The sequence below is a fragment of the Fundulus heteroclitus genome, chromosome 2, assembly GCF_011125445.2.
Source record: "Fundulus heteroclitus isolate FHET01 chromosome 2, MU-UCD_Fhet_4.1, whole genome shotgun sequence".
Classification (NCBI taxonomy): domain Eukaryota; kingdom Metazoa; phylum Chordata; class Actinopteri; order Cyprinodontiformes; family Fundulidae; genus Fundulus; species Fundulus heteroclitus.
The window spans coordinates 31,469,708-31,497,146 of NC_046362.1; the positions used below are offsets into that span (position 1 = coordinate 31,469,708).

Here is a 27,439-nt window from a genome sequence, read left to right on the forward strand (position 1 = left end):
AAGATATTTCACCATTAGGTTGTTTATCTGGAGTTGCCTCGGTTGAGCCCACCAGATGTTTCAATCCGCCAGATCCACTCCAACTCCTAGCTTCCCCAAAAATGGGATAAACCTTTGGATTTTGTGTCAGACTTTAAGGTGTGCAACGGCACCGGAGATGGCACGTTCCTGTGCTTTACAGGTTTATTAGTTGTTTGAAAATCCTCCAGGTAGACTCACGGTTAAGGCAGCGTTCCTCTGCCTTGCTTGTCAGTGTCACACGATCCAAAGAGGTACTTAGTTTTCCCACAAGCTTATAGTGATATGACATCTTTCTTCTACAGGTAAGGAAATCTAGAGTAATTCTTGGAGTATCAGAATCAAATTAACAATGTTTCTATATTATTATACGCATAATAATTGGTAAGTTAAATTCCTGTAACAGTAGCAATATCTGTTGGAAGTTTCTTTTAACAGTTAGATCAAGTCATAGTTTCAGTTTTACCTTTTTACTGTGATATCTTAACACATTTTACTCAAGGTGATCATACCGTGAGAATCTCTTACAAGCCCTTGTTTGTTAGCTGGGATGGTTGACTGGAAAAGAGTAACCGTTATTAGTAACATCTGGGCTTTTGCTGCTATGACAAGTCAAAGTGTCGGGTGTCGAGTCACAGTGAATGATAAACGACTGGGCAAACAAAAACGGCTGAAATCTGAACGCTATCTGGTTTCTTACCTAAGGTCTATGGAACTTGAGCCTTATGCTTTGTTGTTACAGTTTTAGGTCCACCCTGCTAAGGTTTGATTGGCTAGAAGTTAAGAATAATGTTAGTGTTAATGTTTAAAGTTGCTTTTAAATCTGAGGAGGTTTTTACCTTCAGACAAGTTCAATGTTAAGCTGAGTTTATGCAAATCCAGAACACATTAGAGTTACACTTAGACAAAAATTATTGTCATTTTGTATGCATAGTGCATACAAAACAAAATTTTGTTGCATACAGCTTACAACAATGTAATGAGATTGCAATTGAAATAAAAATAACATTACAATATATAGTGCAGCAGTGATAAGAATGTAACAGTGCAGGAGAAAAGCAGTTTTTAAAAAAGTGTGCAGAAGAATGTTCCACCATGTTTATATTGCAAAGACGATGTTGCAAAAAAAGGCATTGATTTGAAAAGTTCAATGGTGCAAAAATGCAGTAATGCAGTAATTAGAGTTTTATGTCCCATAAAACCACTGAAAATCCGTCAGCCAAAAGAAGCTGGATTCACTAGCTAGTACCCAATAAATAAGGTGTATATAGCAGAATGCTTTGTTGCGTTGTGTAACCGTTATTTTTGTTTTGCCCACACCCTATATATTGTGTTTTAGGTTTGTTTCCCATTACAATAAAATATCCTGAACTTACCTTTCAGGTTTTTGCCCTGACTAGTTTCTCACCAGCACTCCTATGGTACCGTCTCTACGCTGTCGTGTTTTTTGCAAGTTCACATTCACTTTGTACCGACTCACTAAAATAACTGTTCTCAGCTCAAATGCATTTACACCTTTAAAATAATGGAATGAAATTATTTTAAATATTTTCCAGCGTTATGTTCCTTCCAGATCCTCGGTTTAGTTTGGCATCAGCCATTAGTAGAGCGCTACATCATCCTGTTTACAAACCTACCCCACCAAGCCTCCTCTTTGCCCCTGGCTTCAACACTGTTGGCGGACTAATATGCCAGAGTGCATCTCTGTGTACGTCTGTTTGGTGAAATGAGGTTTTGCGTGTCCGTTCATGCTCCGTTAAATTACTTCAGGCAAATCTCTCTCTTTCCTCATTCTTCTTCACTTCTCTTGCTCTCGTTCTCTCTCAGCCTCTATTTTGAGACGCACATGTCTGCTCTGACCCAGCACGTGCCAATTCTGTCAGATTTGGTCCCAGGATCAGTGGATCATACGAGAACGCTCGTCCTCTAATTTTAAAGGGAATAAGAAAGCTAGAGCGAAGTCATCGGTGTCCCCGCCAGCCTCCCTGAGCACCCAGATGCCGTAAGAACTCCAGGCACAGTTTCATCTGAGGTCCTGACTCTTCCGTAGGATCTGTCAAACATGCAGATTTTTATCCTTTCTCCAAACCATAACCTTTGCCTTCTAACCGTCCAATGGACAGTTATCTACTCCAGCAGTCTGCTGTTCGCCACATACAACTTTCCTCCCGTCAGTCTGTCTTTGTGCCTCTACGTTCCCCAGATGGCCCATTTCACAGTTTATGGTTTTTTACTCCACACATGTCTGTTAGAGGTGTGTATGTTTGTGTTGGGTGTTAGTCTGAAGTCCTGTCAGGATGTGAGGGGGCCAGCTGCTGCCTCCGGCCTGACCGATAGCGGCAGGAACAAAATGAGAGAAAGAAGAGGAATGTCAGGAATCTCACGGGAATCCCACTGTGACTGTTTCTTGGTTTGTTTTTCTGTTGCTCTCCGTCCAGGTGGTCCAACCCCTACCAGGGTATCCATAGTCGTATATGCCTGGTTTTATTTGCTCATGGTGTGTATATATAGTGTACAGCGTTTCCCATACTTGGATTCTACTTGGGCGGCCCGCCCAGAATGGTAATATTCAGATTCCACTTTTTTGTCCAAAAAATAAAAAACAATGTAGGCTCTAAACAGCGCACATAGACCATCCAACCTTTTTTTTTTTTTTTAAACAAATTGTATATGTTATATAGTATATCATATGTATCAGTTCTGCATTTCCCAAGGAAGTGCAACACTGGCAGGAAATGTATCCAGCTTGGAGAGTAGAGTCGCGCGGCACTGCTGCTTTCACCCGTCGCTGTGTGCTACCGGTCAGCTGGCTAAAACAACGCTGCAACACTTTTCTCCCGTTTAAAAGAAAAGCAGGCTATTCTGGGTGTGAAAAAATGCCATCATGGTGTGGAAACTAAAGGAGCACCACCCATGTCTCATTCCGACTAAATAGCTATTTTTAGATCGTTGCTCTCTGTGTTACTGTATAAAAGGCAGAATAGCCAATTGGAGCAATAGTCTGCAAAATAATAGTTTATTTAAAAAATTCTACCAAATGTTTTTTTTTCTTCTCGCTATTTATATTTAACTGTCAAAGTAATAAAGTCAATGCTATAGAAACATTCTGATGGTATTTTTTATGCTATTTTGCATCAGTAAGAATAAGCTTTGCTGTTGTGTTTCTAAATAAAAGCATTCCATAGGCTGACTACCTACAGTTCTCCTGGTTTCACAGAAGACTGATCAGCAATCAAACTGATGTTTGACTTTCCTCTGGATCCGACACAAGTCAATACCAATCTCACTGAACAGCAATATAGCCATAAAAACCCTACTCTCTTTCACAGTGCGGTAATATAACCAATATTTTTTAATAATACAAAAGCTGAAGTGGACTGAAGGGAAATGGGACAATAATGCTGAGATGGAGAGGGTTGAAGTCACTCAGGGAGGAGGAATATGATCAGCACGAGTGAGCCGGAAGGGTCGGCCATCCATCACCGGCATTCAGGTCATTAGTATGTTTACAGAGAGCTGGCGGTGCACTTCCACTTGTCACGTGGAGCCAATATTTAATTAAAGCTGAACAAGAGGGGACTAATTGGGACAGACCTGCCCCTCGGGAGTTTAGACTCCCGCAGTGACTCTCTGCTTCCAGCACCGTTAGAGCCTCTCGAACCAGAGATAGGAACTGATGAGCTACTTTGAAGAAGCAGCTTTCACTGCAGTTAAAGTTGTTAGACTTTGGAGTTATGACCCTACCAGTGTGTCCCATTTAGAGAGTGAAAATTTAGCCTTTTCTTCTTTGCTAAATAGCTCTAGCTTGGTCTGATCGGATGGACATCTGTAAATAAACATTTTCAAGTCTTGCCACAGATTCACATTTACCTGGACTTGAACTGAGTCATCCTAATATTTATATGTTTTTATCTGACCCTTTCTGTTCTAGCTCTGACTGTGGGTTTAGGCTTGTTATTAAACTGGAAGGTAAACCTCCATCATTAACCTGTTTTTCACTCCACCCATCGACTCTGACCAGCTCCCCTGTCCCTTGAAAAAAAACATCCCCAGGGTTCTCGCCAGTGCATTTCAGAGTAATGGGCCATTATGCTGAAAGATGTCAAAATTAAGCTGAAATTATACCATTAGCGGTCAGTACGACACGGATGTTTGAGAGCCACATAGAAAAGTCAGTAATGCTCTTGAACACACATCAGTGAAGTTATAAACCTCACAGACAACATAAGCTAACGCTTGCTGTTATTAGATTGACGGACTGCCCCCTTTCTAGCTGAACTGCATCCAGAAACGCAGCACCCACCACCTCAAGAACATATTTTTCCTTGATAAAGGATGTTGTTTCAGGTTGACGTGCATGGTAAAGGTTGCTTAATGCTTGACACACATACATTCCGTGTGGAAATGAGGCGCGCAGACACAACTTCTGCTGCATTTATGCTCTGTGTGTTTATTCCTCCGCTGGAGCACTATCCTCCTAGACTCTAGAGGGCAGAGTTGTGCTCCTACACCAAGCGTACTACATCGCTCAACATGTTGAAGTAGAAAACACAGCTTCTTCTAACATTTAAGCCGCTTACCTTCTTCCAAGAGTGATGGCGATTTCTGTCTGGCAATTAACAATTTGTTAATGAATAAAGATAATCATAAAGATGTCTATATTTACGAACCTACGGCAGAAGGAGCGTTTGCTCATCCGCCATGTTTTTCTGCGTAATTAAACATATTCCCAGGTGCGTGGTGCCGAAACATTTGGCCACGCGGAGGCGAGTGGAAGCCAAAATGACGTAATATGACTGCCCGGCCTTCCCTGATGCATTCCTTGATCTTCACGATGTGGTTTCTTCATTAATAAAACTTAGGAGTTCTTCACAGCTTGGCTGGATTTAAACAAATCAACTATTTTCTAGTTAAGTGATTTGTGAAGGCAACTAGTGGTACTGGGCTTTATTTAGAGGTATCAGAGCAAAGGGAGTTGATTACTGATTTTTGTTTGTGACCAACTTTGGTTTTCTAACAAATGAAATCCCAATAAAATGCTCTGACGTTTGGTTGGACCCAGGCAAAACTTGGAAAAGTTCAAGGCCTGATGAGTACCCTTGCATGAAACGAAAAGTCACATTCAGTCTCATTAGGCCAGATACTTATCAACTGACTTATGAGGTTATATTTCCTATCTGCAGGATGATGAGTCACATCATCTTGAAGCATTGTGAGTCACTGCGTATGATTCACTGAAAGGTCCACAGTTTGAAAGTTATTCATAGTCAAGTTAATCCAAAGCAGTTAAATTTCTTGGACAGTTAAATTATTAAAATCCAGACTGGTCACACTTGGGGTGCAGACGGTGTCAGAAAAGAGTAAAACATTTCATTTCCTGCGGTTTGCTTTAGTCAAGATAGCATCAATAGTGACACCCTCCTGCCAAGAGAGCCAAGTTAACTGGAAGAGCAGATGTGTACACATACATATACACCCGAACACAGGCTCCGTCCCAACTGCTATTAGCAGTCCCAGTTTCCCCAGCCTTAAGGAGGAGAGCCATCTGTGTTATCTTGAAATGGTCTCTGTGGACAAATGTACAAGCTTGACCTCTAACTCCAAATAGTCTGTTATGGATGAGTCGGTCATCTCCTGTTGGGAGAGACTGCGGGCGAAACGGAGTGTACTCGTCACTCAGACGGTGACGGGTTCATCCATAGCTGTGCAAACACTCTCAGGTCACCAGCTGAGAGTTAAGACTGAAAAAAAAACACAAATCCACCAAGTTTTCATTGTGGGATTAAACATCCAGATGTGCCCCAGTCAATATAAAGGAAGCCCTGTGCAACTGAAGGACGTGTCTAAGAGGGGGGAAAAATGCATTACAAAATGAGTGTACCCATAAAGAAATGGTGAAAGGCAAATATTTTCTACAGAACTGGCTGACTTTGCATACCTCACTGCTTGCTGTTAATCTCGCCAGCTAAAGCTCTTGACACAGCAACTTGGACAGAGTTTGACATTTGAGAATACTGCTGATCAGTCTGGAGTCATTTGGGCAACATCTGATTATCATTTAGAAACAGGAAATCTTCTAGCTTTGTTCTTTCAAGCTTCAAACAGCTTGGCCGCACTGTACGTATTTTTATACTTGCTGAAAGCAGCTATAATGTTCGTCTGCACAAAGTTTGAGAAACTGTCTTGACGATGGAGGTCTATACAAAGTTTCCCAGATGGTGAATCATAAGACATTTTGATCCAAGTGGATATTTTTTAAGATTGAAGAAAGAGCACTCTTCTGTCTCGTTTTTTTTTCCTTTATTGTTTTTGGGTTTTTTGCAGATGAAAATGACAGTGCAAAGTTTTCATGTGCAGCAAAAATGCTGCAGTTGAGTTGACACATCAACAGAAATGAGAACTGGGTAAATTCTAGTGTATTTACGGCAACATGTGAACGCTGTAAATGTAAAGTGAGAAGAACAATGAAATGTATTAGATAATTGAAACAACTTTTGATGAATCTGCTCAGGCTGTGTCTGCAGTTTGTTTAAGCTGATCATGTCAAGTCAGATCTTCGTAACTTTCGAAGTTTTCGTCTCATTAAAGAAGCTTTTTTCTGGTAATACCACAACTTTACTCTCATATCATCTCCACTTTATTCTGGTAATATTAAAACTTTGATCTCCTAATTAAAGATTGTCTTAGTATGGCCCGATCCAGTCACATTCGACTCAGTAATGATTTTTCTTGCTCTTTTTATTTGAAAAAGTATTGAAAAGGATCCAAGTATCGTGTGACAAGTATGACAACACTACCAGACACTCAACACTTTCCACAAGGATAATTAGCAAAATAAAAGTCTTTGCCAAAAAGACTGGTTGTTCACAGAATGCTGGAAGGAAAAAAAGCTGCTTCAAGCAAAATCCATTCAGGAATTTGGAGGAGCTCCACAAGGTTGTCCCTTTTACAAGAGATACTGTGTTTTAAAGGAGCTATAAGTAATACTGACACCTTGTGGGTCAAACCAGTGCAACAGCTTGCCAATCACAACAATCTAATATGCCGTTTTTAAACGGTCTGTTGCTGTTGTGAATTTTGACTTCCACAGGACAGATCTATGATGTATTCTGTTCTATTTCTCGTCCGCTTTTCTTACTGCCTTCCATTTTGGCAGGCTGCTGCTCTTTTGCCAAAAAAAAATTACCAAATACTGCGCTCTACTTTGGGTACCCTGGGAACTCTCATTTGATTGGCTGAGGAACCAGGAAGTTAACACGGGCTACACTTGGAACCGAAGTAGTTCCGGACCGTACCTCTGTTTGACAGGAGAAATACTTGGCTAAGATATTGTTGATTGAGAGAACTGATTATTTATAGAGTCACTTCCATCCTGGGTGAAAAATTAGAATGATCTTGGTTGATTTTACAGTAAATATCTAACTTATAGCTCATTTAACGTCACACGATTTCATCACATTCCTGCTATGAAGCTTGCCCATCAAAGGTCTTACAGGAATAGACTTTCCTCCTTTTCAACCTCTCTTTGTGAGACATAGGCCAGATGCTCGGCCGCCGATGACAGTCATGTTTGTGTGAGAGCAGGCATGCGGGATATAGATATATATATATAAGCAGGCATGCTGTATATATAAGTGTGGATGGACTGCACTGTGTCAAATAAATGTTTACATTATGTTTCTGTAGCTTCTGTGTTGCTGTCATCAGAGTGGGAGCAGGGAGGGAAAAGTTTGTTCAGTGAGCGCAGAAACATTTAGATTTATTTGTAAAGGAGGCATTCACAGAGGAGGATGGAGGAAGAGTGGTAATGTAGAAGAAGGGAGTCCTCCCAAAGCGAGGTAGAGAGGAAATGTTGCATTTCCTCTGTGAGCTTTTTGTGCTGGCAGATGAGCCTCTGACCTTTTTTCCTCAGACAATGAATCTGTTTTATTTTCTCCATTGCAACGCAGTTCCCACAGGCCAATGAACGCGTATGCACGTGCGCATCGGACATTTTTTAGTTCCTAGTTAATTGCCTTTAGCGCAAGTATTTTAACAGTCGGCTGTAGTTCCATGAGAATTAAAGCAGAGTCCTTATTCATTTTGTTTTTGTGTTTCTCCTCAGGTGAGTCTGGTCTGGGCAAATCCACTCTCATCAACTCTTTGTTCCTGACTGACCTGTACTCCAAGGATTACCCGGGACCATCGCAGCGCATAAAGAAGACCGTGCAGGTGAGCTCAGTCTGCTCTGGGATCCGTTTGATTCAGCGCAGCCGACTTTGCTGCTCTCTCCATGAGCTGGTTGAGCAGATGTTTTGCAGATGTCAGTTGTTATTTAAGTCAAATCAAGGTTGTGCCAAGGTTGCTGTCATAAATTCTGATTCTGAGCCCCAGTAGTTTGGGCATGTTACCAAGAAAATCTCATTCATCTTTTTTTTTTTTTTTAGTTAAATACTATTTTCTGCATGGGCTTTTTGATGAATGACTTCTCTGTCTGTACTCTCGCTATAACAACAACTGCAGGAGTGATGAGTGTGAATATGTAAAACAGATTTTACTTTAACATTAAAATTTTTTATGTTTGTATAAAACTAATGGAGTCTTTAATGAATTTGTTTAAAGCCAAATGTCTGTTTTCCTGGGTCAGGCGAATGTTCCCTTTAATGGGATATTATAAACTTGTCTGCTCTTCTAACCAGTTAAGACGACCCAGATCCCAGATATCAGTCATTATGATGTAATGTACAATAATCAATGGGATTTGATCGTTCTATATGAGCAATATTGTAAAAAAGACAGATTCCCTTACCAATAAAATTCTGTTAGAAACATTTGTGTCTATATATCTAAGTCTGTCAGAAAACTGACAAGCTCAGCAGGCTAAATCCTCTTGAGGCGCTTTGATATCGGCCCACCAGCGTTTGTTTAAATAATGAACATCTGAAATCGCAGAGCACATGTCCAACGCGCTCTCAATAGACAGCCGTGGGGCACAAATCCTGCGGCCCCAAGCTTGGATCGTCCAATCAAAATACTTGAATTGCACACGTTACATTTACATTCTGCCAGATAGTGTGCGACACTAGGCAATGCAAATTTGTTTGTATAGCACATTTCAGTACAAGGGCAATGCGAAGTGCTTTACGTGATTAAAACATTGGAAAAATAAAAACAGAATAAAAGCAAGTAAACAGTCTGTAATAAAATGTAGGAAATTTTAAACAAAATAAAACACAGGAAAATGGAAACTAAAAGCAAATCTTAATCTAGTATTGGTTGTCCTTGCTGGCTCTTTGAAGGATTGATGTGAGTATTTTCTGTTTAATAAATTAACATTATTAGTGAGCCTTTATTTGTAATTTTATGTTTAAAAATTAAATTACATTTAGCTTATATAAAATAGATTTTCTAGTCTGTTGGTTTATGCTAATTTTCTGTTTAATTTTAAAAACTGATCAAAGTCAGGTTGTATGCATCACAAACATTTGTTGCTGCTAATAGGTGTTGAGTTTTTGTGCCCCACTTAACTTATCCCAGAGTACACTACATTTCATCAGTTATACAGTACATGACTTAGTTTTTTTTTTGTTTTTGTTTTTTTGTTTGTTTTTTTTACAGTTTTGTTTAACTTAATTCACCCAACAATTGCGCTCTGGATGCTGAAGTCTCTCCTGTTTTTCTTCACAGTGGCACAAATTTTCTATCAGCAGTTTCATGTATTGCTCCTACTTTTCAGGAGAGCAACTGGCCAAAGCGCTACAGTGATTTTTTTTGTATTTTATATTTACTTCCTTTTTTTTTAAATGACTGGTTGATCTTTTGACCTGCAACGCATTTGAAAACAATCCTAGTTAATCATTTAGACTTAGAGACTTAGACCTCACTTTATTGATCCCTTTGGGATGACTCCCTCAGGGAAATTGAACTTCTAGCAGCTAATAGATTGAAGAAGCAGCACGCAGTTTGCAGACATCCATCCATCCATTTTCTCGCCCTGTGCCAGTCTGTCGCAGGGCGACATGGAGACAGACAGGACAAACAACCATTCTCACACTTAAGGACAATTTAGAGAGACCAATTAACCTAACGGCCATGTTTTTGGACTGTGGGAGGAAGCCGGAGACCCAGTGTTGGACTCGAACCCAGAACCTTCTTGCTGCAAGGCACCAGCGCTACCCACACACAGCAGTAGCAGTTGGCGCTCCATAAAAGACCTTTAATAGCAGTGCTAGTTTCTTCTTACCTTATTTATTCTATGACGTGGTCTTAATATTGTCGGCTCACATTGCTCAACAGCTTTCTAATAATAATGAGGAGAGATGCCGGCGAGTATCCGCGTTTTTTTTTTTATTTTTTATACTTTTTAGTTGTTTTTTTTAAACCAAACTTTAATGAACACTTTACTTCCGTAAACAATGTGCTGCTGTGTGACCTCTCCCTCTGTTTTCTGTGTGTGTGGGTCGCTTTGCGGTCTTGAACCGTTCAGACAGAAGTATGATGGCGATCAATTTAATAGCAGCATGAACGGCCACCCCGAGAAAATCAGATTTCAGCAAAAAATCCAATTTCAGCAAAAAGCATCAAGACCTGCAGTGTGAACGTAGCCTGAGTTCCAACAATATGCGTTTCATTTCTTCATGTCGTAACTAATAAAACAGGTTTTTAGATATGGGAACAATCATAGCAGGACAAGTAACAGCATGACGGCGGCTTCAAAGTATAAATATTTTAATTCAAGGTCAATTTCCTGCCAAACGTAACAGATAAAGCTGTGAAGCACAGATCAGTGAATCAATCCTAGCTTTCTGACATTATTTTGGTCCCTATACTTACGAGGCTAGGGCTAAAACCACATTTCATGTGGTCTGTTAAAAGCTTTAAAAATCTTATGAAAATGGACTTGGCTAGAAACCCTGATCCAGCTTGCGGTTGAGGTTGCAGTATTTTGACGGACAACAATCTGAGTCTCTGGTTGTTAAGTGTGGGGATAAAAAAAATAAACCAACAGAAGACTAAAGAATGTACCACCATGTCCAAGTCAGACATCTGAGCTGCCAAGTTTTCCAGATGTTTATCAGGGAAACATTATATGTGAATAGGAACAATTTATGACTAAATTAGAAAGGTCTACCACAAATTTATACCACTTTGATGCACCCTTTCTCTGGTTTAAATGTGAACTGTTTCATTTAGTCATTTTCTAATTTGCCTTTTATATTTACTAGCTTTTCACCCCACCCCCTTTTCCTAAATGTAACCACAGGTATGAAAGGGATTAGTTATGAGAATTCTGCAAATGTGTCGGCAGCATGCATTCCTGCCTTGTGACAGAGACTGCAGAGATCTTGTGTGGTTTTTGCCTGCAGCAACTAGATAATGTAATGTCTGGTCAGGTTCAGAGGGCAAGAAGGTCAAAGACAACAAAGACATTTCTGACAGCTTTGTTTTCAGCAGCTCTGCCTTCAAAAGACGGGAGAAACTTAATGTGATGAGGGTCAACTAATCTGCTCCTAAAGGAGACTCTTAGACTAGAGGCCTCAGTTCATCAGTTCTCACCAGTAAGTGCTCAGATGATGTTTTTGCACATTTTTGATTAGTTGAGACACAACTGGAGGTATGAGGCCTTGTTTTTAAAACAAAATCATGCAGACGAATAATTGACATTGTCAATGTGCAATCTTTTATTACATATAAAATAAAGGAGATTTATGTTTCTTGGTATTAAGACTTATTTTAGATCAACAGTAAAATTAACCCGTCAGACTTGGTTCTAAAAGACTGGCAGTAATAACATAATCAGTCATTAAAAATCAATCACTCTTGAGATCTACTCACTAATTATCTAATTAACTTAAAGAACGAAAAACTAATGTTGATGATTACTGTGGTCTGAGTCCAGGCTGTTGGGTGACTTACAGAACTGGTCGGACCTCTGGGTGTTGTTCCATTGCCCATCTTTTAAATGTTTAATGACATTTAAACTTAAATCACAGCTCAAGGTGCTGTTGTTGTGGTTGGAAGGTCACACCGACTTGAAGACGGTTGGTTTGGGTCAGAGTCGGTGGCCGTTTTGCTCGTTCAGTCACTCGAGATTCAGAGCAAGGTCTTGAATTGTACCGACTGAAAACTATGCTAACTGAATTTTTGAATATAGGTTATAGTCTAAACTTGCACACTACTTTTTTAAATCTCTGCTTCATTTAAAAGCCCCACAAAACTGCAGGACCAACCCCTCCCCTGTTGAAACACAGGCACAAAGAACAGCTAGATGGAAATAAACATCAGTTGCTAATATCGGCCCAGTTTTACTTATTGGACCGATGCGTTAAAAAAATTACTAATTTTTTGCCGATATCCATGTTGATGCCAATATATCGTGCATCCCTAGTTTGGGTTGTTGTCGTATTGTTGTGTTGAGGTGACATTTTTCTCTTCATTAACTTAAGACCAAGATTTGGCGCTGGAGCTAGGAGTTCACCCTGTAACCGTCAGGATGCCGGTTCGAACCCCCGCTCTGACCATCTCAGTCGTTGTGTCCACTGTGCCTGCTGCCAGTGGTCAGAGGGCCCCGATTGTATGGCAGCCTCACTTCTGTCAGTCTGCTCGAGGGCAGCTGTGGCTACAATGTAGCTCACCACCACCGGTGTGTGAATGACTGCATGTAGTGTGAAGCGCTTTGGGGTCGTCTGTACTTTATAGAGCGCCATACAAGTGCAGGCCATTTATTTAGCCCAAATTTATTCATACACCTTGTAGATTTCTATTCAAAATTATTTTCATTCAACTAAGTTTGTGATTGGACAACACACAGGTATTAACCCAATACATGATAACGCATTACAAACGGAAAAGCAATATTTAAATTTACGTTCTATAGGAAACTGTGTCCAATTGTTAAATAGGAAAGGCCCATTTGCTTGGAAGGGATCATTTACAATTACTGGCCAGCTGTTTACATGTTTCCCCTGGTATTTTAGACAATTCATAGTTTGCGATGAGCTCCAGGTACTTGACGTAATACGGCTTTCTTTCAGTCACTCAAATTGTTCTGTCCCTCCATATATTCTCTAACTTGGGCCAATCCAAAACATTACTATTGCTTTCAGTCGGAAGAAACGTGTTTTTTAAATTTAAATGAATATTTCTATGCTTAAATGCATATTGACCGACGTTCAGTGAAAATCATAAGAACATTTTAGATCTTTCCAAGAAACCACCTGTGAGAACTGCAGGTAAATTTGGCAAGAAAACTAAACATTCAACGTTCTTGTGTCCAGAGGGACGCCTGCGTTGCAGCTTAGTTACAGAAAAGTAGTCAGACCCAGCGTCAACAAGCACTAAAACATTAAAACACTCCACCATGCAGTTAATTAGACATGTCTGAAGGGAGTTACCAAACATTAGGGGAGTATTTAAAACTGAGTTCAGCTTGAACATTTTGAGGGGATCTGGAATTAAGCAATTAAAGAAGGTGGGAGATCAAACATGAGTAGTTATTAAGCACTACATTATACTTTTTTTTCCCCATTGTTTGCTGAATCCATCAACCGTTTTTTTTTTGGTTTTTTTCAGTTGATTTCAAACGGTTGAAGCACAAGAAAAAAGACTGAAGTGATGCTGCAGAATAAGGAAAATATTTGGGGCAAAGAAGGATGGAGGAACTAGGAGGGAATTTGCCACAGGGCTCAGTTCTGTCCTTTTATGGTTATGACAAAGTGAAGAGGAGGAGGCAGGCTGCTGTTGGAAGACAGGATAGAGAAAGGAGGACAAGAAACAGTTTGTTAAAAGGTAAATGTGAAGGAATATCTGGAAGAACTACCAGGAAGAGGACAATAAAACCTAAAGGAAGGAGAAGGAATTTGGAGAAAGGGGAGGAAGAGGTAATGATTTGGGGGGGGGGGGGGGGGGGTCAAACAAAGTAGACCTGGTGTCTGTCAAAAGATGTTGGGAATGACGGGGTTGTAGGATGTTACAAAGGGTTTAAAAAGAAACGAGGGAGACCCTGAGGTCTGTGTGGGTCACTTTCAGGGCAGAAATGTTCTCATGAAACATAACACCGTTCCACCCATCCTTCCTCAACCCCTGCTTTAAAGATGAAAGTCCACACTGTTGTTGGGATATTAATAAATCCTGTGGCCCGATCATAAACCCCACCCTCCCACATACTCGTAAAACAACTTCAGCTCCAAACTGCGCTTTTACACCAGCGCCGTCGTCGTCTTTGGACATAAACACAAACAAGTATCGCCCACACAAACACACACAGGGCCCCACAGCGTTTCCCTCTCTGAAAGGATGTGATTCAGTTTGCTGCTCAGCTGATTAGAAGCGCCTCTGTGTGGGCTGGTTGAGTGAGAAAACTCAGCTGCACTGTGTGATTGTTCCGAATGAATCGGTTTCTGTTATCTGGAGCCCCTTTTTAATCCAAATTACAAACCCTGCTTTAAATGTTCACATTTTCAGAGGTCCCTTAAGCTTCTTGGCCCTTTCTGCTCAAGGTACGGTCTTGATGAAAATTACGCAATGACGATTAGAACATGGATAATAACGCGCTGAAGAATGAGTAGGGCGGTTGCACTTAAAATTATTATGCTGCCTTTTTTAGTTTAGAACCAATCAGAAGTGTAGTTGGGGTAATGCAATAGATGCATGACATAAAATACTCGGAAATGTTTATTATTATTATTATCCTTTTTCTAGTTGGACTATCAGTTCATTTCCATAGAGATACTTTGGCTTTCATTTATCAAATGTGCATACAGCAAAAAAAAATGGTTTGCTGCCATTTTGTTACTTGAATTTCCAGATGCGTTCAGGAGATCATTAGCATAGATGTGTTTTTAATTGCTTATCAGAGCAGGAGACTATTACACTTAAAACAGTGTTACTGTTTGAATGTGGACTGTGGGGTTAAGGCTACATCCACACGGAGCGAAATATTGTATCTGCACAGAAAGGTTTGAGCTTAAAGATGTAACCTCAATCAGCATTGTAATACCTATGGCATATAACGCTGCCAGATAATGAAAGAAAAAAGAAGAGAAGGGCGAAAAGAACGAACGCTGGACAGAGAGAAGAGGTGTTTTGTATGAACAGAGGACAATGTGAAGGACAAAAATAGTAGAGGAGCAACATGTGTTTGTGTCAAATCCACAATAAATTGAATTGTGCCTGAAACACAATTGCAACTCTAAAGTCTGCCGTTGTTTTTTGTGTTAGTGGTCTCGGGTTAAGGGAGTGGCTCGCTGGTTATGCAGAAGGGGTGTCTAGATGAAGCCACCACGGGGGGGCGGCTTTAAACTTTCCCACTCTAAAAGCCGTTTTCAAATGTTTTCGGTTCATGGCCATTTCATCTAGACGGGACCCACTGTCTGACGAAAAATTTGTCAGATATAACCAAAACCCGTCTTCGTGTGGGTGGGGCCTAAATGTTGGCTGTTTGCTAGGGGTGTGGCAAAATCTCATGCCACTAATAACCACGATATTTCTGTTATCAGTCTCGCAAAGTGTTATTTATTACTGTCAAGATGTAGCTTTGCCTGGTAAAGTGTAAATAATAATGGAGATAATGTGCAAGTAATAATTATGAGTTTAGCATGTGAACTGGAAGCGTTTTACCCTCAAATTCTGGTGTCTGTTTGCCTTATTTTGTTATTTGCCCTTTGTTATTTTTTTGTTAAGTTACAAGGGTAGTACTTCCTGCTTTACTGCGTTGCATTAACACCGTCTGCTCTTGTTGCCTGTTGAGGTAGACAAGGTTGCTTACTACAAAAGCATTAAGGAAACACTCGTGGTCTTTGGTGTAGATATCCCAAAAGTAATTGCCAAAAGGAAGCGAGGGTTTTTGAATTGAACAGTTTGTTTTATCCTCATTGAGGTTTATCGGAACCTGGGACTATAAAGTGGAAGGTTAGAGATTCATGAATTTGAACACAAGCTCCTAAGAAGCCAACATCAGGTGGTATTGAAGGGCCATTCTGCACAATATTGTGATGGGCAGTTTGGTTTAGTTTGGTTGTCCGCAGCCTAACTGACTTGGCTACCTCAGTCAGGTCCGTAAATGGTTCAGTGGAATGGTCCGATTTTAAAAATGGCAAGATACTACACATTTTCAGAGACTTTTTGTAAGAAACCACATTTCACGTTTCGTTTGCTCTTTTCCCCTTTAGCTATTTTCTGTTATGCTTTCACTAAAGAAATCTGGGAGGGAAACAATTATTTTTTTTTTTTTTTTTTTTACAAGTCTTAGTTCAGTGATGTCACAAATTCTTTGGGCGAGACGCCTGGAAGTATGTCTAAATGTTAGCGTAGCATGTTAATAATCTTGCCTGATTATCTGTTTGTGTGCTGGGATCAGCCAATATTCACACGGATTAATAAATCACTCGTCCTATATTTACTACTTCAGCTAATATCTGCACTGCTTGTTGATAAATGAGACCAGTGTGTGTTACTATATCTTATCATTTGATCAAGGGGAGTTGCCTTTAGTTCCATTCACTTTCACGTTGATCTTAATTTTGGACGGCAGTAAATCATAGCTTGTCCTTTTTCTTTAATTAACAGAGAAAGTTCTGTTTAGTTTTTAGACGGTCTGCTGCGGTGTCGGAAATATGACGATGCGCTGCACAAATTGGTGGTAGATAATGTTTCCCTTTGCATGTCTGCAGCATGGCAGCTATGTTGCAATCAAGTCGGTGCATGAGAACAATGCAGCATTCATTGTCTGAGACTGAAGAACCTTAACCTCCTTCTCCTGGTGCACGCTATGACTGTGGCCTGGGTTTATATGCGCTCCTCCAAGTAGGAGTTGGTGTTTGCAGGCGTGTTGGAAAAGGCTTCTGTGGTCTGAGGCTGACCGGCTCAGAGTATTTATATTACAGAAAAATCTGCCATGTTTTGTCGCTCGCCGATCCGATTTCTTTTTAAATGATGCTTTAGGGCCTGAGGGGAAATTTTTGAGGTTTTCTCCCAATCTGTTTTCCCTTACGGAAACGGTGGAAATAGCAGATTTGGTTTCGAGACGGCTGACATTTCACGCACAAACACTTTAAGCACAAACATGCATTTGAACACACATGATGGGAGCACAGTTAAGCTCGGATATGTCAGAAGACTGTGGTGTGTGTGTGTGATGTATATGCGCAGTTATAAAGTCTGACAGATTATCTCAGGGTTTGTGGAAACCTAAGAATGTTTGTGTTGGAGTTAAAGGGCCGTAGTTCAAGTTTAAAGGGTGATCTGAAAATAACCAGATGGGCCTGTGAAAGTATGCAGTGGAGCAAAAACAACAACTTATCTGTGTGGCTGAAAGAGTTATTTTCTATTATAACCTAAAGTCACTTGCAAGAATCAAATGGTTTCTTAACGCTGGCATACTCAAGTCTCTTTTTACTTTTTTGAGTGTATTGTGGGATAATAATGTTAGTTGCAGTAGCTTTTACCGTTGGACTCTAAGGTCAGCAGTGCAGAGCAGTTAATGTAGTCGTCTCCTTTTTAGTCAGATCTAATTAAGATTTATGTGCTGTAAAAATGCCTTCAAAGATCAGCCGTCGCCCATCATTTTTTCCTCTGGAAAGGGTTCTGGATATATCCTGCAAATCCCAAGTAACACTTAATTGGACCGCCTTTAGCTTTGATTACACAGTGGCCTCGAGGCAACAAGACCCTGAAATGTTGCATTTATTTCCATCCATTGCGTTTATTTTTAAGCAAGATCTCAAAGAGATGATGTGATTCAGACCACAGTGCAGATTCTTCTCCAGATTATCAGAGGGGTTAAAGTTTGTACACTTGGGTGGCCAATCCATGTGTGAGCATGAGATGGAGATAGATAACCTGTTGCCCACTGAAACGATCATCCATGCAGTAATTATCTAACGGGAGGCTCTTGCCTCTTTCCTTTGTTAAATCCACGTGGTTACCTTGTTTTGAACAGGCAGTGGACACTGTATAAATAAATGAACAGCTCCGCAGAAGGCAAGGCAGGTTTATTTGTAGCACATTTTAGTAACAGGACGAATCATAGTGCTGTACATGAACAGAACAAAAGAAAAGAAAAGACAGAGGAAAGCACATTGCTGTGAAATGGTAGCAGCAGGTCAAGATTAGTTAGACTACAAATTCAATCTAGTTACTCTAATGATCGTTTAACAACTACAATAATTTAAATAAACATTATCATTCAAAGGCAACTCTAAACAGATAGTTTATAATCTTGATTTAGAGAATCTCAGGGGTTTCAGCACTTTTACAGTCCTCTGGAAGTTTGTTTCAGATAAGTGGAGCATAATAACCAAATGCTACTTATCATTGTCTGGTTCTGGTTCTGCAGAGTAGATTTGAGCCAGAAGACCTTAGTGGTCTGGAGGGTTGATACCCTGATAACAAGTCTGTGATGTATTTAGGTGATAAGCCATTCAGTGATTTATAGACTGACAGAAGTATTTTAAAGTCTATTCTCTGAGATACAGGGAGCCAGTGGAAGGACTTTAGAACCGGGTCCATGTGCTCTACTTTCTTAGTCTTAGTGAGGACGCGGGCAGCAGCGTTCTGGATCAGCTGCAGCTGTCTGATCCACTTTTTAGAAAAAACCTGTGAAAACACCATTGCAGTAATAAATTCGACTAAAAATAAATTCATGGATTAGTTTTTCCAGATCCTGTTGAGACATTAGTCCTTTAATCCTGGAAATGTTCTTCAGGTGATAGAAGGCCAACTGTGTAATGATGTTTAGATGCTTTTGGAGGTTCAGGTCTGAGTCCACTGAGTCACTACGCCCAGATTTTGGGCTTGATCAGTGGTTTTTAGCTGAAGCAGCTAAAGTTGTGTGCTAACTTTTGATCGCTCCTCTATTGGTCCAAAGATTATTACTTCAGTTTTGTTTTAATTCAGTTGAAGAAAATTTTGGCACATCCATGCATTGATTTCCTCTAGGCATTTACTCAGTGCCTGAACTGGTTCATAGTCACCTGGTGACATGGTGATGTAGAGCTGTGTGTCGTCTGCATAGTTATGGTAGCTGATGTTGTTTTTTATTATCTGAGCTAGAGGGAGCATGTAGATATTGAATAGAAGGGGACCCAGGATGGACCCTTGGGGAACCCCATGTGTGATTTTTGACATCTCTGATGTAAAGTTACCTACTGACACAAAAAGTCCCTGTCCTTTAAGTAGGATTTAAACTAGTTGAGAGCTGTACCAGAAAGGCCAGCTCAGTTTTCCAAACGCTCTAATAGAGTAAAGTGATCGATAGTGCATTGAGGTCCAGTAATACCAAGAAGATACCCCAGAGTAGCCAGATCACCCTGTCCTGAACTCGACATGGCTTGGTTGCTCTTTTTTTCTGTAGCTCTTCGACAAAAGATGTATGTGAGGACGTGAATTGTCTGCAAACACTGTCCAACAGAGTTCTGTGTTAGAGAGGCGGTCTGTGAATGAAACAGTTTTTAGAAAATATGCTAAGTGCCTCTGCATGTTGGAGAGAGTTTCTTACATTTCGTTTTCCGTAATCTTTTAATTTCGATTAAACTGAATACACATGATTCTGATTTAAAGCAAAAGCTGCCCGTCAGCCAGCCCTCTACCTTCTTAAACTGTCCGTAAACAACGCAGCAGTTTCCAAACTGTACCATTTGGATCATGTTCTCCTCGGCTCTCTGGACAAATGCTTCTCCACTCATCTTGCTCACATTTCCAGCTGTTGGAGTGCATGTCCAGAATGTCTGCGATGAAGCACATGTCTAAACAGAGCAAAGTCCAAACTAAATTGTCTGCGCATTCTGCTGACTCGTATTAATGAAAGGAAATAATGAAGGAAAACAAGAATGTTCCATCATGGAGAAACATTGCATTGATTTATCAATGCGGAATGTGGGAAATGTGAATAGTTGAATTAAAAAAAAAACACCTTTATTTCTTTTTCACAGACCAGTCAGCACTAAAAGAAAAGCACTTTGCCACCTCTCAAAAGAACTCCTTTGATTGACTCTAAAACCCCAAAATACTGTTATTTCTATAATACACACCCTTTAAAATAAATATGCATGCCAGTACAGCTCCTACATTGTCTGGAAAAAATATAGAATTTGATTTAAGGACATTTGAATTCTCCTTTAGTGTGGAAAAATACTTGCCTTGCCAGATTTTATGTCCATGTTTCATCTCATCTGTCCACCCATCACCCATATGTTTATAGTTTGACCGACTTCTCTGTTTCTACACTGTATTGTGAAGGTTTAAGATGATGAAGGGTACATTATCAGTACAGAATAGCAGTTAATCACATGTTCGTTTGTATGTTTTAGGTCGAGCAGTCTAAAGTTTTGATCAAGGAGGGGGGCGTCCAGCTGACTCTAACCATCGTGGACACGCCGGGCTTTGGAGATGCAGTGGACAACAGCAATTGGTACGAGATGCCAGCAATCACGTGTTCTCCCTGTTCCAATGCTCCTCTCTGATCAATGCCCTCCGTCTCACCAGCTGGCAGCCCGTCATAAATTATATCGACAGCAAGTTTGAGGACTTCCTGAACGCCGAGTCGAGGGTGAACCGCAGATCCATGCCAGATAACAGAGTTCACTGCTGCCTGTATTTCATTGCGCCTTCTGGACATGGGTAAGTACGGCACGTAATGTGGGCTGAAGATGGACTTTTATGTGGAGGCGATTCTCTAAATATGGCAACGACGTCTCTCTGGGCGCCACTGCACAGAAGGATGGACAGAAAGCTTTCATCTCCCTCTGTTATAGATGATGAGACAGTCAGCCAATGTTTGACCCACAGAGGTTACATAACCCAGTTCTGCACATGCTCAGTACAGATCTGTTCCCCATCACTGAATCAGCCAATCAGAATGCAGATTCATAGATGCTCACAGACGCAGATAGAAATCTTCGTCATCTTGCAAGCTCTGTGTGTGTGTGTGTGTGTGTGGGTGTGTAGCTGTGGATTTATGCCACTCTATTCACAAATTCAGCTATCTAGGGATGACTTAAATCCGTCTTTAAAGCCACAGTGGAGTGTGAATAAATCTGTAGAATATAATCTTCTGCCAGGTGTCTCACTTGCATTAATATTTCAGTCGCAGCAGCCACAGCGTGTGGTACAGGGGTCTGTTAAACTGGCAACATTTTCTTCAGATATAATAAGTAGACCATGCTCTTACAGTTTAATTAAATTATTCTGCTTGTGCAAAGCTGTGAACAATTCAATTATGAGTGTTTGCAAAACCAATCCTGCTGTTAACTAGAAATGCATAGATGTTCATATGTTATATCGTTTGAAAAAATGGTGAATAATCAGCTTCTTTAGCCAAAAATATCTTCTAAATTTTACAGCAACTTGACAGGCATTTACCAAAATGCAGTTTCAAAGCGGTCGCCTTTCCCTTTTAAATCTCGTCCAACTAGCATCTGAAGCACACTATGGCTCCATCCACGACTCACAGAAAGCTGTAAAATTTGAAAACCTATAAATCTTGTGTTGGAGGTAAGCTTCAGGCTCATGTTTCCAGGCTCACCCTTCTTGCTGTGGAGGTATTTACTAAAAGGTTCCATCAGCAGATTTTATTTTTTCCTCCGACTGAAATATGTTTTATCGATGGTTTCTTAAATCGCTGCCAAGTGTTTACAAGCTAATTTATGAGTTTTAAGTCACAGAGGTTCTTGGACAATCAATATCTTGTCTACCCTAAGTCTGGGTTTAGACAAACGGACTCCTGTTTTATCTGGAGCTGCTTTAACTCCATAACTACTGGAGCAGCAGGGCACCAACTTCATGTTCTTCCATGATTTTACTTTCCTGTTTTTCGTTATTCTGCGTTCCCGCGCAAGCAAAATAAAACCACGCTTTCAGAGTTGTATATGCACAGACATCATGCATTGTTTTACTGCATAAATAGAAATAACTGCAACAATATAGGCTCCACTGTTTACTGCGCATTTAATCATATTCAATTATCTTCTCACAATTGTCTGCTGTAACGGAGCACATATTTTCCTTCCTACACACAGCTCTGAGTTCATTGTGTCAGGCGACACTACTAAGCAGAAGACTTATTTGACATTCAGTAGTGAAGACCCTGCAGGGCACAGAGCGCTGGCTTGTTCTTTTCTTTTGTTTCGGTCTAATTTGCTGTTCTGTGTGGCCCTCTGCTGGTGACCTAGTGCACTGCGACCACTTTGCAGAGCGACGCACTGAGCAGGAAAGCTTATATTCATTTGAATGTGTTCGTACCGTGAGTCACACTGTCTGACGGCGCTGCTTACCTCAAATAAAGTTCGTTGATGCATGCAGCAATGCAGGGCGGCATTTAATTGGCCCTGAATATCCAGACTCAAACTCCAGGGACAGACTGTGGAGCTGGTTCTAGTTTTGAGCTCAAGCTGCGCCAGCTGCCCCTTAAAGGACTTCTGTTGTTTTCCTTGTTTATAATATTGTTACATGGGGCAAGTTTATTATTTACTCTCACAAAATATTTACTCTGATACAGGTTTACACGTGATAAACATGCATATGTGATCAACCCTCCTAACCATCAAAGTTAATTGATAATAAATAAATAAATTTGTCGTGTTTGGATTAATAATTCCCTGTCACTGCTAAATTTCTTTATGTCACCATAAGTCCAACATGCATCCACATTCTGGCACCTTTGATGAATGAAGGCCGATGTGTTTCCCACCTGTATGAGAAATTATCTCTTTTTGACTTCCTGCTTACATTTCCTGTTATGTTTTTATCCTCTCTTCAGTTTAAAGCCTCTGGATATTGAATTCATGAAGAGGCTCCATGACAAAGTCAACGTCATTCCTCTCATTGCCAAAGCAGACACACTGACCCCCGAGGAGTGTCAGCTGTTTAAAAAGCAGGTTAGTGTTATATTTGTGTGTATTTAATGTCATTTAGCACATTTTGTGCCTGAAAAACGTGTTTGCTGCAACAAAAAAACATCTCAGCTAAGACAGAGAACAAAAAGAATGAATAAAAGGTTGTCTTCTGTCATTTTTGTTTTGTAGATTAAACAAATGATAAAATTGGTTAGTTGTGTTTGTCATTAACATGTTACCTTTTAAGTTTACAATTTAAATTTGAATTTCAAACATCTGCAGTAAAACCTTCAGCTTCATTCTTAATAAAATGAAGGACTTCACACCATTATTCTGTTGCAGTTAAACAGCCAAAGTTATTTATTTTTTTTATCTTCTTTTTTTTTTCTTTATTAAAAAAAGGTGTTAGCAGCGTATTTTTCAGATTCACAGATAGGTGGAGTTGTTGCACTGGAGTCTTTTACTTCAGAAAACTGATCAGCTGCCTATCAACCTGTTGCTTTGTAAGTCAGAGGGGAAAAAATTCAAGCATATCTTGCCTACTTAGTTTTTCCAAAAAATCTAAAATTTTTTACTTAAATCTCAGAATTTTCTTTATTCTGACTTTTAAATGTTTGCATCCTTTTCTAAAAGCCTCACTTTTAAGCGTTAACTGTATTTCAGACCTTCTAGTAGCATCTTATATCTTGAGATTGATGATTTTTCTCACCCTCTTGCAGATAATGAAAGAGATACAGGAGCACAAAATAAAAATATACGAGTTCCCCGACACCGAGGACGATGAGGACAATAAGCTCATCAGAAAGATCAAGGTAATGACCAACAGGTTGTCTTTAATCAGATATAATCCTGTCTGTCCGTCCCCCACCACCCCAAATGTAATTTATTCCAACAGGCAACGTGTATTTTGAAAAAAATTCAATGCGCAAAAAAAAATATTTTTTTTTTTTTATTATTGAGCTATTGCTCAAAGCATAGCTTGATGGCAGGTTAAAGAACCATTGACCACCTGTTTGACCAGTTGTGGCTGACGGGATGGTTGCAAATGAGATGTGGAGGAAATGGTGGTTTCTTTTGCTGCATTTTGGAAGCACAGTAATGCTTACATTATGAAGTAAGACCAGATCTTCCAGGTTCTTCTCTAGGGTCTCTTTAGAAGCCCTGTCAGCACATGCGTTTGTCTGCAATTAGAAAGTAAATGGTCCATGGCCGTTTGCTTCTGTCTGCACTTCAAAATTGCCACTAAAAGTGCCGTAACATTGTTATTGTACCAAGAAAAAGTGCTTTAACATTGTTATTGTACCAAGATATGCTGTGTGAGACATCGGATTCTTTGGGCGTTGTTGTGCACAGAAGCTTTTCACTTTTTCCCTGTCCCTGGCTCAGGGAACATGTCGTTTCACCACCGCCGGCTTCTCTGCTGAGCAGGGAGACGCAGCTGTAGCAGCAACATGTGCAGCCTTCACTGGCTTCAGAGAGGCGCACTGCAAGGCTGTCTGTTGCGCCTGCTGCAGCCATTTTACTTTTTCAAGAGATTCCACTAGAACTGAAGCTCATAGATGTGCCCACTTAGGCCTGTTAATGAAGAAACCCATCTAGAAACGGGCGTGACGATGGATAAGAAACGTCTTCTTTCTGTGTCTGGAGATTCTCGTTAGATTGTACATTTTGTAATTATCTTTTTTGGGGGGTTTTTTGTTTGTCTTTTTGTCATTGTTTTTAGGAAAAGATGCCGCTGGCTGTGGTTGGCAGCAATGTGGTTGTGGAGGTGAACGGCAAGAAGGTCAGAGGTCGCCAGTACCCATGGGGCGTGGCAGAAGGTAGGTCAACTCAGCTATGCCTCTGGAAGGCAGATAAAAGGCTCTGACTTTGTGAACGCCAAGTGAACCAAAGCGATAAGAAACTGAAGCCCTGATTTACCTTTTTGTCAGATTTCTAATTCAGGATGCGTAAACTCTCACTGCACTTTGTCAGCTAAGCAGCTGTGCAAGAAAAAGCCCAAACATGTCGCCGTTTAAAGGTGGAAGTGCTTGGGAAGGATCCAGCCGGCTGTGTTTTCTGTTTGGGTGGATGAAGCATGATTTTTTTCTGAAAAGAACGGCACAATGTGCATGTTTTCCTCTGTGCCCCCTTGTGTCCACCCAGCGTGTTTATTACCGGGTAATGCATTGACTTGTCAAAATGTAGAGCCGTTAAACTGTTAACCCTTTAAAACTTTATTTAGAGTCCCTATGATTGTTTCAGGAATTGGTTACAAATATCAGAAAGAATGGCAGCGCTAAAAAAGCTCTCTCCAAATACTTTTTCTGTTACTCCAGCACACGAGTTTTACAGATTCTACCTACTGTCCTGAGCTTTTTATTTATCTGGGTCAGAATATCTTTTAACTTAATCACACATTATAAAAAAAAAAGCAAAAAGCTCAGTGTTATAAAACTTTGATGTAAATACCTCAATTTGTGTTTAAGCCTTTCAGGCTCATTGGAATCGACAAAAATCTCAATTCCCAGAGCGAGACGGTAGCCTTTGTGGCTACACCTTAAACCAAGATCCACTTGTGATTTTTATGTTTAGCACAAACCCTGAGCTAAACCACTGATTGATGTGTGAACTGTTGAGTTTTGACAAGTGAGAGGTTATCCGGTTAGCGCGATTTCCCACCTTCCTTCCCTCTCTGCACCAGTGTACACACTTGTTTTGGTAGAGTTGATCCTGATAGGGATTCTGGAAAAGGAGAACAGACCCGGAGTCCTCTGGTATTTCACACATCCTCACAATCGACCAACTATAAACTGTTCTTTTCTTCTTTCTTAATGTTTGAGAAAGGCGGTACCGTGTCTATATCCTTAGGAAAATGAAGTGAGATACCTTTTTGTTACTTTGTGGTTGACCATGTATCAGTCTTTCACTGTTTCATTCTTTCTTTTCTCTCTTTTTTTCCCCTTTTTGTTCTTTGTCTACTCTATTCTATGACTGACAGAGGGCATTTTTGGTAAACGAAACCATCTTTCACTTTATTTCACCCTCACGTTTCACCCCCCCAACACCTCTTGCCTCCAAGTAAACTTCCACCTCCCTCTCGTCAGAATCTGCCCGCCCCTCCTCTCCCTTCACTTTTCATTTGCTTCGCTGTCATATCATTAGGCTGATGGTCAAACCAATGCTCGAATCAGACTTGGGCTATAGACTGAAAGTCTCCTAAACACTCCACTAAACAAACTGGACTTTATTTATTAAAAGTACAAATGTATTTAAAGGCCAAATTCAAACATGGGAATCATTCATGTGATCCTGATAGAGATGAACTCAGAGCTTTCTGCTAGTAAACATGATGAATGAGACTCCACTGCTCTTAAATAAAAATACTGAACATTTAAAGCAGGGGTGACCAACATAGTGCCCATGGGGCCCCCCCAAGGACCACATGCGGGGCCCTCAAGCCTGTTCTAAAACTAGCACAAGCTTCCAGTGAGCTGCATCTAAAATTTATAAAAATTTTATTTAGTTGCTCTTCCTTTTTAATCATACTTGTTACATAGATTTAAAATGGTAAATGCATTAAAAACACGTTTATATTACATAACGTGATGGTGAGCTCTGACTCTTTAGTTCAAATGTCAGCACTGGTAGCCCTTCATATGACACAGTACAAATGAAGTAGCTCTCAACTTCTAAAAGGTTGGTGACCCTGATTTTGCTCCAGATTAGTTAGTGTATCAGTCTTATTGGTTGTCCCAGCAACTTGCATCCATATCTTTGATGTACAGTACATACACACTCTATAATTTGAATTTAATCCCAATCATGATCAGTCTCCAGGAGCCCAGTTGATTCCATAGAGATGATTATGGCAAGTATGTGGCGACAGTTGAGAGGAACCACCCCCTTTTAACCGAGTGGCTATCTGCCATGACTAGATTGGCTATGAGAAGACAGAAAAGAAAGCCGCTATACTTTCAATGGGAAAGAAAACCAAGGAGAATAAACAGAGCTGATAGCAGCAATCTCAATTAATGGCTCCTTTTAAAACAGAGGACACAAAGTGAGAGGATGTAATAGGTCTGTGATTAACTCCATCTAGGGAAGAGACACCGCTATACACAGATAATGGGCCAGGTATACTTTCTGTGGCTCAACACATAGTGATCAAAGTTAATGCTAGCAGCAGCTCCCTAAGCAAATTAAACCTATGAGGACATGGAGAAAGATTGATTTGGTGTGATTATATGTCAACAAAAATTACAGTAAGGGAGAAAAACAATTCACATTAAAATTGTTTCATCAAGCCTCTGACGTGTCTCCCGCTTCAGCAAATACTGACGCAATTCATCTAGCAGCACACAAATTAGGAAAGCATGTAAAATAAAATTCAAATATGTAATAATAAGGCTTTTTTTGTAGCTGTTGTATTTGTAAAGGAGAGCTAAAAATCTACCAGGGTTCACATGATTTATTTTTTACATCAGATCTTAAAACTTTAATTCTGCACTTTTTTCTGTTATTATAATTTCTCACGTATCATTATGGGCTTCCGTCTATTGTGATTACCCTGATCTAATGCTGCAGCGTCTTCACACTGAGCAGTTCAGTCAGAACCAGATGAAAAAATTTAC

The 27,439-nt window shown here is 40.2% G+C and overlaps 1 protein-coding gene across 6 annotated transcripts in view; it reads left to right on the forward strand.

The window, feature by feature from the left end:
- The window catches only part of LOC105929694 (septin-7), a 54,327-nt gene that overhangs the window by 16,199 nt on the left and 10,689 nt on the right, over positions 1-27,439 (forward strand). For 3 of the 6 annotated variants that reach the window (XM_036125066.1, XM_036125061.1, XM_036125054.1), the window contains exons 3-9: positions 8,123-8,229; positions 20,304-20,404; positions 20,479-20,613; positions 22,751-22,868; positions 23,546-23,638; positions 24,550-24,646; positions 25,807-25,818. In XM_036125066.1, coding sequence (XP_035980959.1) covers positions 8,123-8,229; positions 20,304-20,404; positions 20,479-20,613; positions 22,751-22,868; positions 23,546-23,638; positions 24,550-24,646; positions 25,807-25,818 — 663 coding nt within the window. The remainder of the gene's footprint in view (positions 1-8,122; positions 8,230-20,303; positions 20,405-20,478; positions 20,614-22,750; positions 22,869-23,545; positions 23,639-24,549; positions 24,647-25,806; positions 25,819-27,439) is intronic. The other 3 variants (XM_012867572.3, XM_012867573.3, XM_021318969.2) reach the window with 1 other exon arrangement.